The following is a 17445-nucleotide window of genomic DNA, read 5'->3' on the forward strand; positions in this document are numbered from 1 at the left end:
TGTCTCCATAGCAATCAGAATCTGTGGTGCTTTACATATTACTCTTGGCCCATGGGAATTAGCACTATTAGGAGGTGTGGCCTTGTGGAAATAGTTGTGGAATTGTTGGAGGAAATGTGTTACTGTGTAGATGGGCTCTGAGGGCTCCGAGTACTCAAGCTCTGCCCAGTGCAGGAGAGTCTCCTTCTGTCTACCTATGGAAGGAAGTCTCCTCCTGGCTGTCCTGGCTGTCTTTCCATTAAGATGTAGAATTCTCAGCCCCTCCTCCAGCACAATGTCTGCTTCCTGCCAAGAATGATATGGACTGAACAGTAAGCCAGCCCCTATTAAATGTAGTCCTTTGTAGTTGCTTTGGTGATGGTGTCTCTTCATAGCAATAAAACTATAACTAAAAGTCATACAGTACTGACCCTTTTAGATAGTTATCTTTTACTCAGCAATAGGCATATAAGGTTCCTTCCATGTCTTCTGACTTTATTGTTCATTCCTCTACATCAATGTCAAATATTCTATCATCTAAAAATTTCAGATTATTCAAGTTCATTCTTTTCCAAGGTCAGCTGTAGCTACATAATAAACAAACAATGTTGGGGAGGGGAGACCCTTGTTTATTAATATTTTGTATGCATTGGTGTTTTATCTGCATGTGTGTCTGTGTGAGGGTGTCAGATCCCCTGGAACTGGAGTTACAGACAGTTGTGAGCTGTCATGTGGGTGCTGGAACTGGAGTCACAGACAGTTGTGAGCTGTCATGTGGGTGCTGGAACAGGAGTCACAGACAGTTGTGAGCTGTCGTGTGGGTGCTGGAACAGGAGTCACAGACAGTTGTGAGCTGTCGTGTGGGTGCTGGAACAGGAGTCACAGACAGTTGTGAGCTGTCATGTGGGTGCTGGAACTGGAGTCACAGACAGTTGTGAGCTGTCGTGTGGGTGCTGGAACAGGAGTCACAGACAGTTGTGAGCTGTCGTGTGGGTGCTGGAACAGGAGTCACAGACAGTTGTGAGCTGTCGTGTGGGTGCTGGAACTGGAGTCACAGACAGTTGTGAGCTGTCGTGTGGGTGCTGGAACAGGAGTCACAGACAGTTGTGAGCTGTCGTGTGGGTGCTGGAACAGGAGTCACAGACAGTTGTGAGCTGTCGTGTGGGTGCTGGAACAGGAGTCACAGACAGTTGTGAGCTGTCGTGTGGGTGCTGGAACTGGAGTCACAGACAGTTGTGAGCTGTCGTGTGGGTGCTGGAACAGGAGTCACAGACAGTTGTGAGCTGTCGTGTGGGTGCTGGAACAGGAGTCACAGACAGTTGTGAGCTGTCGTGTGGGTGCTGGAACTGGAGTCACAGACAGTTGTGAGCTGTCGTGTGGGTGCTGGAACTGGAGTCACAGACAGTTGTGAGCTGTCGTGTGGGTGCTGGAACAGGAGTCACAGACAGTTGTGAGCTGTCGTGTGGGTGCTGGAACAGGAGTCACAGACAGTTGTGAGCTGTCGTGTGGGTGCTGGAACAGGAGTCACAGACAGTTGTGAGCTGTCGTGTGGGTGCTGGAACAGGAGTCACAGACAGTTGTGAGCTGTCGTGTGGGTGCTGGAACAGGAGTCACAGACAGTTGTGAGCTGTCGTGTGGGTGCTGGAACTGGAGTCACAGACAGTTGTGAGCTGTCGTGTGGGTGCTGGAACAGGAGTCACAGACAGTTGTGAGCTGTCATGTGGGTGCTGGAACAGGAGTCACAGACAGTTGTGAGCTGTCGTGTGGGTGCTGGAACAGGAGTCACAGACAGTTGTGAGCTGTCGTGTGGGTGCTGGAACTGGAGTCACAGACAGTTGTGAGCTGTCGTGTGGGTGCTGGAACTGGAGTCACAGACAGTTGTGAGCTGTCGTGTGGGTGCTGGAACTGGAGTCACAGACAGTTGTGAGCTGTCGTGTGGGTGCTGGAACAGGAGTCACAGACAGTTGTGAGCTGTCGTGTGGGTGCTGGAACAGGAGTCACAGACAGTTGTGAGCTGTCGTGTGGGTGCTGGAACTGGAGTCACAGACAGTTGTGAGCTGTCGTGTGGGTGCTGGAACAGGAGTCACAGACAGTTGTGAGCTGTCGTGTGGGTGCTGGAACAGGAGTCACAGACAGTTGTGAGCTGTCGTGTGGGTGCTGGGAATTGAACCCATATTCTTTATATCGTACTTTGATAATTTTCCAAAACAAAAATATCAAGTTTGTTTCATCTAGCATAGCTTTGTTTAAAACACTAACTTTGGGGGCTGGAGAGCTGGCTCAGCGGTTAAGAGCACAATCTGCTCTTCTAGAGGTCCTGAGTTCAAGTCCCAGCAACCACATGGTGGCTCACAAGTATCTATACTGAGATCTAATGCCCACTTCTGGCATGTAGGTGTACATTAAGATATAGCACTCTTAAAAACAAACAAACAAACAATAACAACCAAAAATTCAGAAACATTAACTTTGATTTCTGAAAATTTGAAGACTAAGTACTTTACAGACCTTGAGCTAGGGATGTAACTCAGTTGGTAAGATGTCTATCTACCATGCAAGAGCCCAGCCAGCACTACATAAACTGGACATAGTGGCACAAGCCTGTAGTTCTAGCACTTAGAAAAAGTAAGGCAGGAAGATCTAGCCTTTGAAGCCAACCTAGTATACAATAGAGTGATGAGCCAACCCCATGGTACAAAGTGAGACTCTGACTCAAAATAAAGCAAGGCAAATAGCAATCCAAATGTACGTATATCTGGAAAAACTGGTAATCACAAGCATTCTTACAATTGCAATGCAGTCAAAGTGACCTTAACCAGCTAAAGAATCATAACAAGAACCACCAAAAAAGAGTTATGGCATATTGTAATTTTCCATGTGGCCAAAAAGGAAAAAAAGTTTTCTTTAGTATTTCTACTATTTTTACAACTTGTTTATAATAAATGGAAATGTTCTCACTGAAACACACACATTTATATTAGATGTTCTTTTACCTCAGTTGTATTTGCTTTCGTTTCTGCAGTTCTTGATTTCTGAGTTCTTCCAAACGTCTGAGTTCTTCTTGACGTCTCATTAGATCTAAAAAATATTAACTACATATTAATATTATCTAACCTTCCTTCTGTTTTCAGATCCAAAAGTGGAATCTCTATTACTGGCACATATAAGAGCTAAGGACAGAGAGGCAGGCGGATTTCTGAGTTCGAGGCCAGCCTGGTATACAAAGTGAGTTCCAGGACAGCCAGGGCTATACAGAGAAACCCTGTCTCAACACCCCCTCCCCCCAAAAAAAAAAGAGCTAAGGAAGTATTGTTTCTACTGCTTCCTTTCTGCTTTTGTCTCAAGGATTTATTTTTATTTTCTATATATGAACATTTTGCCTGCATATATGTGTGTACAACATCATGGCTGGTATCCAAGGAAGTGAGAAGAGGACATTAGATCCCCTACAACTGGAGTTACAGAGTTCTAAGTACAGTGACTGAAGCTGGGTCCTCTAGGAGAGTAGCCAGTGCTTTTAACTGCTGAAACAGCTCTCCAATCACATTTTCTTTTTAGTCTTTTAATTTTTTGTGAGTTTTTTGAGATAAGATCATACCCTAGACAAGTTGTTCTCAACTTATTGATTGCAACCCCTTTGGTGGATCAAATGACCCTTTCACAGGGGTCACCTAAGACCACCAGAAAACACAGGTATTTACATTTCAATCCATAACAGTAACAAAATTACAGTTATGAAGTAGCAATGAGAATAATTTTATGGTAGGAAATTACTAGAACATGAGGAACTATGTTATAGGGTTGAAGCACTTAGGAAGGGAACCATTGAGAACCATTGCTCTGAATCAAACAAGAACTCACTATGTAGTCCAAGGTAGTTTCAAATTCACCACAGCCCACTTTCTCGGCTTCAAAAGTGCCAAGATTATACACATTAGCAACCAAAAAATTGGGACGGAAACATGGCTCAATGTAAGAGTACAGAACAGTGCCGGTCGGTGGTGGCACACGCCTTTAATCCCAGCACTTGGGAGGCAGAGGCAGGCAGATTTCTGAGTTTGAGGCCAGCCTGGTCTAGAGTGAGTTCCAGGCCAGCCAGGGCTACACAGAGAAACCCTGTCTCAAAAAAAGAGTATAACACATATTGTTCTTACAGAGCCACACAGTTCCATTCTGGTATCCACATTAAAAAAAAATAAATAAACTCTGTAACCGTACCCACGGGGACCCAATGTCCTCTTCTGGCCTCCCTGAGCTACAGACATACCATACACTCAGGCAAAACACTCATATACATAAACAAAGAATTCTTTTATTCCCAACACAGGGTACCTACCCCTGGTTGTCTTGGAACTACCTGTATAGACCAGGCTAGCCTTGAACTCCCAAAGGTCTGCCTACCTCTGCCTCCTGAGTGCAAGGATTAAAGGCATGCACCACCACTGCCTTGTTCTAAAAGAAATATTTGCAGAGTCCAGTGAGACTGTTAGAAACACAGTAAAAGATCTCTATTTTATCCTGGCAGAAAGAGAATTTACCAAAAGGATTCAGAGATGAGTCATCAATGTTTTCTACTTTCTAAACTCACTTTATGTAGCCTAGGCTAACCCTGAGATGATTCTTCAGACTCTATGTCAGATGTTGGGAGTGCAAGCATAGGGTACTGCACAGTAATAAACGTGTACTATTCCAGGTACAGTGGTGCACACCAATACCTGAGGGAAGAATCAGGGGCTCAGGTTTATCCTCCAGGATTTAGCCAAGTTAGAGGTAAGCCTGGGCTACATGAACCTCACCTATCTCAAAAATATGTAAGTAAATAAGTAAATAAACACCCTAGAATGGTTTTTAAAGCTAAAATACCAGAAGTTCAATGTCAGCTTGAGTTACACGACAGGGCTAGAAAGATGGATCAGCATTTAAGAGTCTGGGCTGCTCTTCCAGAAGACTTGGGTTCAATTCCCAGCACCCACCCAAATGACAGCTTGGAACCAACTGTAACTCCAGCCCTAGGGGATTGACAGCTTCTGGCCTCTGAAAAGACTGCACACACATGGCTCACATTAAGTCAAATAGCTAATATACATAAAGACAAGTAACTCAAAAGTAATCTAAAATAAACAAACAAAACACCTTCAAAGAAGAGAAAAGGAAAATGTGAGCAAAAGATGAATGGAACAAGGACACAGAAGCTTCTAGGAAGTATTTAAGCAGTCCATCTTACTGCTAGCTATGCCCTCTAATGCTCTCTCTGGCTTCTGAGGGGCAACATGCACACTTGTTACAAAGGCATACTTGCAGACTACATTTGGTACCGACCCAGAGATCTAAATCTGTAACAAATCTGTTCCCAAACTTTTTAGATCAGGGATACTCAATCCCTACTAAATTTCTGACTTTAAAAGAAAAAAATTTTCAATAGGCAGTGGTGGCGCACGCCTTTAATCCCAGCACTGGAGAAGCAGAGGCAGGCGGATCTCCATGTTCGATGCCAGCCTGGTCTACAAGGTAAGTTCCAGGACAGCCAGGGCTTTACAGAGAAACAAACCCTGCCTTGATTTAAAAAAACAAACAAACAACAAAAACAAATAAAAAGTTCTCCCAGTTGTTGTGGCTCTATTCTGAAATTCCAGTAATCAGTATAATAAGGTGTTCAAACAATGCCTGAGTGACCAGGTGAGAAGAGTCTGTTTTTAAAACAACAAAGTTCTCTCAGAACTAGTATATTGAGTTACAACTCCTGTTTCTGAACTCCTAATTGGCAAGTTAATACTAGCACACAGCACTCAAAAGGCAGAGACAAGCAGATCTGCAAGTTCAAGTCTAGTCTGGTATATATATAAAGACCCTGTTCTCCACAACCACAACTACTAATAAAGGACTAACATCTCACTGGCACATCTCCTTTACCTTGCCTCATTAGCATTAACTGGTGTTCATGTCTAGCTGCTTCCATCTCTGCCTCCAGTTTCTCCTTGGCTTCTCTGATGTTTCTATCAACTTGTTCCCGCTGCTGCTTTTCCATTTCATCAAGAGCCTTCCATCGAGACGCATATTCAAATTCAAATGTCCCAGGTTGAGCGAACCGTGGTGGCTGCTCTCTTTCCCTGTATTAACATTAAAAACATACAAAAGTGTATACTTAAGAGTAAACAACCACAGAGAATAGTAACTATCACTTACTGGACATTTATGGCCTGAACAGTTAGGCACCATACATTGTCTCATGACAGGATCATGAAATAGATTCTATAAACACAAATTTATGAAATTTTCAAATAGTGCCCAATTGATAATAAATAATGATTCAAACTTACAAAATGCAATACTCCAACCTATGCTTTTATTACTAGCTCTCATAAAGACTTTCTGGTTTTCGTTCAACTACTACACATATTGAAACCTGTAACATACAATCCCAGTAAGCCCTAAGTTAATAGCTTAGAATCAGATTTTCTTAGTAATAAAAATGTTTTGTTATGTACCAAGCTATGTGGATGGGCTAAAGATAACCAACCAGCTCATTCTACCTGTAATTACATATTTAACAGTTATACCCTTATAGGACAGGCATTACCAGTCAACTATTTAATCTCAAATGTGTAATACAATTCCTATGACATATAACTTATGCTACAACTATACATATATACCTTTTCAAAAATTAAATAACAAATGAACAAAGAAATGACTAAATAAAAGATAAAAATTGGCAAGCTTTGTGGGGCATGCCTTTAATCCCAGCACTTTGGAGGTAGAAGGATCTATGAATTCAAGGCCAAGCTGGTCTACATAGTGTGTTTCTGGCCACCAGGGGCTACCTAGTGAGTTCATGTCTCAAAAAAGACAATAAACAAATAAGAGCTACAAATACAACTGAAGCTCAAATGAAGTTTTCAACCATTCTCAACTATGAGGAGTGTCTGGTGAAAGTATTAATACCAGTACAATTCTCATCTCACCTATAGAAACCTTACAGTTGGAATTTTCCTTTTATTTGGGGTTAAAGGGAAGATGAGCTGATATGATTAAATTCCAAGTACTAATACAGAAAGTCACAGAGCAAAAACAGGTAGTGAACACAGAATCACATAGGGTCCAGGAATTTAGGTCAGTAATATACAGAATAAGGCAATAAGGCACAGGATTTGGTCCTTGTGGGTGGAGGTGGGAGGGCAAGAGATGGGGCCAGGTGCAAGGGCAGGCAGATCTCTGAGTTCAAGACCCCATCTCAAAAAGGGAGGGAGGAAGGGAGGGAGGGAGTAGTTCACATATATAAATAAAATATATACATATATATATGTATATATTTATACACACACACACATATATATACATAAAATTAAATAGTTCTTTCAATAAAAATAACATTCCATATAGACCAAACCGCTCATTAACCAGATTGTATTCTAATAGTACTTCATAAAAAATATAATATACCCAAGACAATATATATCTAGAATATCTTTATTAATCAAGTCTTACTTATGGTACTGTTGAGTTTTCTGCATTAGCTTCTCTGGTAAACCATCTTCATCATCAAACTGTTCCATGGGTTCTACAATGACTGGACGAGGTGTTCTAGATAAAAGTATAAAGGCATTAATAAAAATTAATGTCATGCCTACAATTAACATCCTTTATAAGTTTTTATAATAAGAATGTCAAAAAATGTTAGTTAAGGAAAATGTCTAAGTATTATGCATATTTACAGATAAAAATTATGCAAGGCATGGTGGCTCACACCTATAATCCAGTATTGCAGAGGAAGAGGCAGGAGGATCTGAATTTGAGGCCAGCATGCTCTACAGAGCAAGTTCTATTGAATAGCCAGAGCTATTCAATGAGAACCTGACACAAAATTAGCTAATTAATTGTTAAGATCTTTGTCAAAATAGGTAGGCATGGTTGCTATGTTGGTCATTTTGTCTACTTGAGACAAGCTAGAGCCATCTAAGAAAGAATGTGTGGTAGTTTAAATGAGAAAAGCTCCCCACAGTTTTGGGCATTTGCATACTTGGCCCCTAGCTAGTAGCACAGTTTTAGTAATCTTAGGAAGTATAGGTTAGAAGTAGGTTATGGAGAGCTTTCAGTTTCAACAACTCCCACAATTCCCAGTTTGCTCTCTTCTTTGTGCTTTCAATTCAAGATCTAAGCTTTTGTTCAAACAACCATGTCTTCCTCACTCCACCATCACAGAACTGATGGCTCTCCCTGGAACTGTATGGGCAAATACATTCACCCTTTCCTAAGCTGCCCTGGTCATAAGTGTTTTACCACACCAACAAAAAAGTAACTATTACAGAATCTCAACTATGAAAATATCATCAACTGGTCTATGGGCAAACCGATTTTCTTGACTAGTGTGTAAAGGTTACCCCACTGTGGGTGGCAAAACCTCTGGACAGGCGGTTCTGGGATGTATCAAGAAACACACTGAACAAACTCTGATAGCAAGTAAGCAGTACTCCTCCCACAGCCTCTGCTTCAGTTTCTGTCTTAATTTCCTTTCCTGGCTTCTCTTTATAATTGGCCACAACTATAAACCGTTTTTCCAAGTTGCTTTTGGTCAGTTTATTTTCCTGTAGCAACTGAAACCAAACAATAGCTTACAGCTGCCATTCCAGTACACAGTATGTATAAATGTATAGTTCCTGATCTGTGTGCAAAGTGAGAGCTTGTCTCAAGTAACAGGGCAGGAGATTATGGGTTCAACCCCCAGCATACAAAGGCATTATGTGATCCAGATTGGATGTATATGGCTTCTTATCTCAGTCCTACCACTTCAAACACTCAGATTTGCCTATTTCTCAGTCTTCTTTGATCTAGCAATATTGTTCAATCATCTTTCGTTAAAAATTCTCCAACAGAATCTAGAGAACTGGCTCAGTGGTTAAGAGCACTCAGTGGTTAAGAGCACATAGGACCCAGGCTCAATTCCCAGAACCCAAATATGGCAAAATCATGAACTCCAGTTCCAGAGTATCCAATACCTTCTATCTCCTCAGGCACTGCACACACATGATATACAGACATGCATGCACACAAAACACCCACATAATATTTTTTTAACTTTTTTAAAAATTTACTTACTTATTTAATATACATGTATGTCTACATGCCAGAGGAGGGTATCAGATCTCAGTATAGATGGTTGTGAGACATCATGTGGTTGCTAGGAATTGAACTCAGTACCTCTGAAAGAGTAAAAATGCTCTTAAACACTGAACTATATCTCCAGCCCCCCTTTTCTAATTTTATAAAAAAATTCTACCGGGCATAGTAGTGCACGCCTTTAATCCCAGCATTCGGGAGGCAGAGGCAGGCGGATTTCTGAGTTCGAGGCCAGCCTGGTCTACAAAGTGAATTCCAGGACAGCCAGAGCTACACAGAGAAACCCTGTCTCGAGAAGGAAAAAAAAAAAAAAAAAAGGCAGGCTGGTGAGATGGCTCAGCAGTTAAGAGCACTGACTGCCCTTCTGGAGGTCATGAGTTTAAACCTCAGCAACCACATGGTGGCTCTCAACAAATAAAAACCTGTGGGCTAGAGCAAGGGGGAGAAGGGAAAGGTGGGGGAGGCAAGGAGAATGTGGTGGTGGTGCAAGCAGGCATTATTCTTGTGAGGTCCAGGGGGCAGGAAGTGAACATGAGGAGTTCAAGTCCTGTGGTCCTTGAGCTACAGAGAGTGTTCTAGGCCAACAAGGGCTACAAAAGGCCATGTGCTTGTCTCAAATAAGACGAACAAAAGGAATGAGAAAGTCTACAATGAGACCTAAATCAGGCATGGTGGTGAATGACAGAAGCCACAGGACACTCAAGGAACAAAATAGGGTCTGAGAAATTAAGAATGGGTACTGATAGATATGCCTAGAAACCGTTCTTACATTACTATGGTCTTAAGTAAAATGGAAGGGGGAGTTCATGAGAAGAGTCAAGTAAGAAGAATGGATGATATAATATTAAAATTGTCTCTGCTATCTGCTCATCACAATGCAAGTAATATGCTTTCAGAAGAGTGGTGGTTGAAAAAACACAAGTCAAGCCGCTAACAATCTGAGTTGAAACCCTAACTAGAGGAAAACCACAAAATGAGTTAAATATAAGTACTTGCCTATTAATACATATTATACTCCAAAACTTCGTAAAACTGAACATGGCAGTGCCTATAATCTCAGAACTTAGGAAGCAGACGCATGAGAAACCTAAGCTACACGTCATCTGAAATGACATGCCAAGTGGGCTGCAGAAGAACCCATTAAAAATAAATAAATAAAAAAAAGGAGTAGAGGGTGGGGCTGGACTCAGGACTTAAGAGCACTGGTGTTCTTCCAAATGATCCAGGTTCAATTCCTGACACCCACATGGCAGCTCACACCAGAGATCCAACCCCTTTTTCTGGCTCCATCAACAGTAGGCATGCACGTGGTACAAAATATATGCAATCAAATACACATATACATAAAGTTAAAATTATGTAATTTAAAGGAAGAATGGAGAAGAGAAGGAAAAGATTGAACATTATTTCTTCCAAAACTGATTTCTAGGGCTGGAGAGATGGCTCAGCGGTTGAGAGCACTGACTGCTCTTCCAGAGGTCCTGAGTTCAAATCCCAGCAACCACATGGTGGCTCACAACCATCTGTAATGAGATCTGATGCCCTCTTCTGGTGTGTCTGAAGACAGCTACAGTGTACTTACATATAATAAATAAATCTTTAAAAAAATAAAAACAAACAAAACTGATTTCTAGCCAGGTGTGGTAGAGAATGCTTTAATCAGGAGGCAGGAAAGGACTGCCTCCTGTAACAGATCCTGACAAATACAAAATTTCCAATTTCCCCCTAACTCTTCCATTGTCTTGTCCCTGAATAGACGCAGGAATAAAAAAAGGGTGAAGATCAGTCACTCACAAGCCATTTTTATCACATGACATAATAAAAGAAGAGGAATCTGAGGTATAATGTACTTAAGGGGCTCTTCCACCTTACCCTTGGTCTCACCATGCCTACCACTCCTGTGGAAGCTTCCTCTGTCCATTTTTGTAACTTAAACATGAGGATTTGAGCTCAATCCCCAGCATCCATTAAAAAGGCAAGTAGGGCAGGTACTGTAATTCCAGAGTTGGAAAGGCAGAGACAGACATATACCTGGAGCTCACTAGCCAGCAAGCATAGCTAATCATATCAGTGAGTCTCAGGTCTTAGTAAGGCCTTGTCTCAAATACGAGGTGACCCACTCTAGAAGACGACAACCAACATTTATCTCTGGCTCTTGATGATATTTACATAGACACACACTAAAACAAACAAAAAACAAAAACAAAAAAAACCTGAAGTTTCAATTTTGAAAGATGTCTCCTATCCCATTTTCCCACCTAATGCATTGTTTAGCAACTTGAGAAATATTCTATAAGTCATCAGGCGACAGGACAAAGCAGCGAAGGGTAGGGTATCTTTGCAGGCCTGTGACAAGTTGTGCTGCTAAGAAATGAAGCCACACAACAAAGAGATCTAGTGCAGGAGGTTTACTTGAGGAAGAAGGGGATAGCAAAAGGCCATCTTGGAGTATGAGCATGGGAGAGAGAGGCAGAAAAAGAAGACAAGGAGGGAGGCTAGGAGGGAAGGAGAGAAAAAGGAAGGGGGCAGAGAGGAAGGGAGGGAGAGAGAGGGAGGAGGGAGATGGGGGAAGGGGAGAGAGGGAGGAGAGAGAGGAGAACACAGGCAAGGGACTGAGCAGGACAAGAAGGGAATGGGGGTTAGGGTGGGCAGTGCTTTTATGCCCCTCACCTGTCAGCAGCAGGTGACCAGTAAGTGAGATGCCTCTAGGTCCCTGAGGGTAGAGAGGACTCAGCAGTAAGTGCAATGCTGCCCTTCCAGAGGACCCTAGTTCAAGTCCCAGCACCCACATTAGGTGTTCAGAAGCACCAGTAACTCCAGCTACTGCTGTTCTTTGAAAATCACTATTAAAAAATTAAAATGTGGGCTGGAGAGATGAGATGGCGGTTAAGAGCACTGACTGCTCTTGAAGAGGTCCTGAGTTCAATTCCCAGCAACCACCTGGTGGCTCACAACCATCTGTAATGGGATCTGATGTCCTCTTCTGGTGTTGAAGAGAGCAATGGTGTACTCATATACATAAAATAATAAAAAATATTAAAATGTAGCTCTAAAGCAGAGGCTCTCAACCTTCATAATGCCACGATCCTTTAATTCAGTTCCTCATATTATTGTGACCCCCAAGCATAAAATTGTTACTACTCCTAAATAATTTTGATACTGTTATGAACTGTAATGTAAATATCGGATATATGACATACACACCCCCATAGGTATCAACCCACAGGTTGAGAACCATTGTTCTAGTGTGGTTAAGAGTACATCCTGAGCCGGGCGTGGTGGCGCACGCCTTTAATCCCAGCACTCGGGAGGTAGAGGCAGGCAGATTTCTGAGTTCGAGGCCAGCCTGGTCTACAAAGTGAGTTCCAGGACAGCCAGGGCTACACAGAGAAACCCTGTCTCGAAAAACCAAAAAAAAAAAACCAAAAAAAAAAAGAGAGTACATCCTGGCTTTGCAGAAGAGACAAGTTCAGCTTCTAGTACCCATATTTGCAGTTCACAACTGCCTAAAACTCCAGGCTGAGGAGAATTTATCTAATGCCTGACAACTCTAGCCTCCAAGAGAAACTGAAGTCATGTACACACATACAAACATATATGTATATGTAGCTCAAGTAGAGAGCTTGTCTACCAAATACAATGCCCTGGATTTCATGCCATGCACTGCCCACATTTCTCAAAGCACAAGCCACAAGCTGGACATGGTGCGGTGGCCTGAATCTTTAATCCCACTACTTGGGAGGCAGAGAGAGGAGTGGATCTCTGGGAATTCAAGGCTAACCTGTCTACAGAGACTACATAGTGAAACCCTACATCAAAAGAAAACAAAACGCAAGCCACAAACAAAAGAAATATTTGCAATACTGATTATATAATTCATGAAAGCAAACTAAAAAAAAAAATTGGGTGAAAAATTTCAGATACTTCATGGGTGTTTGTATTTGATATAACTGGCCAAAAGTACACACACCAAAAAAACCAAAGTTCAAACTTTGTCATCACAAAAAAAAATCTAATTTAGCCTGCAATGAAATTTGTCCACATATTTAAGTCCAGAAACAGAAGTTGGTAGGACTATAATAGAACTATAGAACAACTAAAGCTGTCGGGCAGTGGTGGCGCAAGCCTTTATTCCCAGCACTTGGGAGGCAGAGGCAGGCAGATTTCTGAGTTCGAGGCCAGCCTGGTCTACAAAGTGAGTTCCAGGACAGCCAGGGCTACACAGAGAAACCTTGTCTCGAAGAAAAAAAAAAAAAACAACTAAAGCCTGCCATTCACTGCTGGTGGGACTCAGAAGTGATAACCACTTTGTGAAACAGTCTGACAGGTCCTGAAGTTAAACAATCAGCAACCTATTCCCAGGCTGAGTGTGATAGCACACGTCTGTAATGATACAAACACACACATCAGAATGAGTTCAAAGTCATCCTCAGCTGCATACAAAGTTTGAAGCAAACCTGCTCTACACAGCAAGACTATGTCTCAAAACAACAACAACATACTTCATTGAGCCAGCGAGGAACCACACACTTTTAATGCTTGGGAAGCTAAGAAAGGAGGATTATATCTCAAGGTTTGCTACAAATCAAGAAGGTTCCAGGGGCTGGTGAGATGGCTCAGTGGGTAAGAATACCCGACTGTTCTTCCGAAGGTCCAGAGTTCAAATCCCAGCAACCACATGGTGGCTCACAACCATCTGTAACAGAGATCTGACTCCCTCTTCTAGAGTGTCTGAAGACAGCTACAGTGTACTTACATATAATCAATAAATAAATCTTTAAAAAAAAAAAAAAAAAAAAAAAAGAAGGTTCCAGGCCAGCCTGGACTATAAAGATAAGACTCAATACCCCCCAAAAAATTCATTGGGTTCTACATTTAAAACAAGATGGGTTTTGATGTAAGAAAATTATACCAAGAAAGCTACAATTTCTTAGGATTACTCTATGTGACTTCTAGTGAAAAGCACACACATGAAAATGAGTATTCAATATCTACTTATCCTATGCAAACATGGACAAATATTATTCCAGAACAAACCATACATAATTGCACACACTTAAGTGTAAACCCAGCACTCAGAAGGCTGAGGTAGAAAGACTGCTGCAAGTTCAAAGGCAACATCTGCAGCCTAGATTTCAAAAACAAAAAACTGTCTTTAAAATAAAAAAGTCAGGCCTAATAGCGCATGCTCACCTTTAAACCCTGTGGCTCACTAGCCAGAGGCAGGTAGTTTCTCTGAGTTTGAGACCAGCCTGTCTCTATAGTGAGCTCAGGGCCATCAAGAGCTATGAGAGATCTTGTCTCAAAAAAATTAATAAAATTAAAAACAAGGGCTGGAGAGATGGCTCAGCGGTTAAGAGCACTGACTGTTCTTCCAAAGGTCCTGAATTCAAATCCCAGCAACCACATGGTGGCTTACAACCATCTGTCATGGGGATCAGATACCCTCTTCTGGTGTGTCTGAAGTGTACTTCCATATAATAAATAAATAAATACTTTTTTTTAAATTAAAAATAAACAAACACACACACACACAAACAATTCCCAACAAACACAAGTCCATATTTAACTGGACAGAGGACAAGAGAGTTAAAACTTACGTTGTTAGCAAGAACGCCCCATCACCACATCTCTCCAGAGCCTTTCGTGCAGGAGGTTTCGCTGCAAATTCTACAAAACCTTTTCCTGTGGCTCTACCACGATCATCCACAACCACAACAGCTTTCTCTACTGGGCCAAACTGGGAAAATGCTTGCTCTAGAAGCTCATTGGAAACAACTGGAGAAAGGTTCTTGACCGTTAGGGCTGCTCCATGTGTAGCAAATCGAATTCGGAGAGGTCTGCTCTTCAGTATGGTGCCATCCAACTCTGCTTTTGCAATTTCAGCCAGTGTTCTGGATTCCTTTTTAGGAGGAAAAGTCAATTTTTTAAAAGTTGAATTACAAGAAAATTAAAATAGTGGTTTGGCTCTAAGAAGACTGGGTATCACTAAAAAACAGATACTAAGGTCCCTTTCATCTTTAACCTTGGCATCACATGATTTACTATGTATTCATAGAGGTGCACGCCTTTAATCCCAGCACTTGGGAGGCAGAGGCAGGTGGATCTCTGAGTTCGAGGCCAGTCCGGTCTACAGAGTGAGTTCCAGGATAGCCAGGACTACACAGAGAAACCCTGTCTCAAAAAAAACAAAAAAACAAAAACAAAAACAAAAAACCTCAGTCATTAAGCATTCAGGGCAGAGGTAGGTAGATCTCTAAGTTCAATGCCAGCCTGACCTACAGAGTAAGTTCCAGGACAGCCAGGCTACACAGAGAAAACCCTGTCTTAAAAAATAAAACAAAACAAAAAAAAAACCAAAAAAACATTATTTTAAAAACAAGTATCAGTTTCTTTTTTTTTTTTTTGGTTTTTCGAGACAGGGTTTCTCTGTATCGCCCTGGCTGTCCTGGAACTCCCTCTGTAGACCAGGCTGGCCTCGAACTCAGAAATCCGCCTGCCTCTGCCTCCCGAGTGCTGGGATTAAAGGCGTGCGCCACCACGCCCGGCTAAGTATCAGTTTCTTACCATGAAAACAGTATTTCTTCACAAATACCTCAATGTTTGACACTGGTTGGTTGGTTCATTTATTTATAGGCTGTTTTTTGAGACAATCTCCCCATGCAGCATAGGCTGGCCTTTACGTTGTCCTTCCCCTACCCCACCCCCACAGACACCCCTGCTTCTGCTTTGTAAGTGCCGAGACACAAGTGTGTGCTACCTACTATGCCTGGATGATATTACAACAAAGCATATTATTAGTGTCAGCCTACCCACATTATCTGCAAACACTACCATTAGTTCTTTTTTTTTTTTTTTTTTTTTTGGTTTTTCGAGACAGGGTTTCTCTGTGTAGCCCTGGCTGTCCTGGCACTCACTTTGTAAACCAGGCTGGCCTCGAACTCAGAAATCCGCCTGCCTCTGCCTCCCAAGTGCTGGGATTAAAGGCGTGCGCCACCATGCCCGGCTTCCATTAGTTCTTGTTAATCACTCCTCCTGAAATACCTACCTGGGCTACGTATTTTTTGCTATCATGGGAGGGAGTCAAATTCAAAATCATGAACTGCAGTTTCTCCATTGTACTGAAAAGCAAGTGATACATTCAAACCTGAACAGTTCCCTCACAAATGCTACAATTGCTATTGTGCACAGCTAGAAAGTTCTCTATTATCACAAATGAGTGTATTTTCTAGTTTGTCATTGCCTATGTACACTTACTTCTTCACAGGAAAATAAGAACTGTTACAGTCCACAAACTACTTGTTACTTGATTTGCAATGAAACCCTATCTCCCAAAACAAACAAACACTGGGCCAGTAAGATGGCTCAGCAGGTAAAAGAGAACAGACTCCCAAAGGTGTTCTTAGACCTCCACATGTGTGCTACTGTGTGCATGCACACTCATGCAAACATATCCACACACACAAATAAATAAATCTAACAAAAATTCAAAGAGAAACTCCTTTCTACTGAAGAGATTTCACATCTGTGGTACAAAATAAGTATATATAATAATAAATAACTGATATAGTTAGTAGAAATGGTATTTATTGTGCTCCAAGAACTATGAAGAGCTTCTTTAGGCTTATATACACTGAGCAGAGGTAGCACACACCTTTAATCCCAGCACTGGTTTAAAGGCAGAGGCAGGAGGACCTCCAAACTCAAAGCTAGTCTAGTTTACAGAACAAGTTCCAGGACAGTTGGAGAGATAGCTCAGCGCTAACTGACTATTCTACCAGAGGTCCTGAGTTCAACTCCCAGCAACCACATGGTGGCTCACAACTATCTGTAATAGGATCCAATGCCCTCTTCTGATGTGTCTGAAGACAGTTATACTGTACTCATATACAATAATAATTCTCTGGGGGAAAAAAAAGTTCCAGGACAGCCAGAGCCCCCCCCCCAAAAAAAGCTTGCCCCATGAAAACTGCCCCGAGGGTACACTACCTCTTTATTCAATCTGTATGTGATGGCAAACTTGGGAAGCATAGGCAGAAGGATCGGGACTTCCAAACTACCCAGGCTACAGAATAAAACCACTTCAAACAGTTAATTCCAGCGTGGAGGAAAGGGCGGGGAGGAAAGGGCGGGGGAGTCTCTGTGACCAGGACAACCTGATCTACATAATCAGTTCCAGAACAACCAAGGTTAATACTGAGACCCTGCCTCGATAATAATAATAATAATAAATTAGGAGGCTGGAAAGCTGGCTCAGCACTTAAGAGCACTTGCTATTCTTGAAGAGGTCTTGGGTTCAGTTCCACACACACACACACACACACACACACACACACACACACACACACACAC

The 17445-nt window shown here is 42.0% G+C and overlaps 1 protein-coding gene across 1 annotated transcript in view; it reads right to left on the reverse strand.

The window, feature by feature from the left end:
• Pspc1 (paraspeckle component 1) overlaps positions 1-17445 on the reverse strand; it is a 56561-nt gene that overhangs the window by 35047 nt on the left and 4069 nt on the right. Inside the window, exons 2-5 of the mRNA XM_021181553.3 lie at positions 14694-14995; positions 7465-7560; positions 5890-6086; positions 2973-3057 (exon numbers count right to left, since the gene is read on the reverse strand). Of these exons, the coding sequence (XP_021037212.1) occupies positions 2973-3057; positions 5890-6086; positions 7465-7560; positions 14694-14995 (680 nt within the window). The remainder of the gene's footprint in view (positions 1-2972; positions 3058-5889; positions 6087-7464; positions 7561-14693; positions 14996-17445) is intronic.

The sequence above is a fragment of the Mus caroli genome, unplaced genomic scaffold (assembly GCF_978045245.1).
Source record: "Mus caroli unplaced genomic scaffold, Mus_caroli_1 scaffold_12, whole genome shotgun sequence".
NCBI lineage: Eukaryota > Metazoa > Chordata > Mammalia > Rodentia > Muridae > Mus > Mus caroli.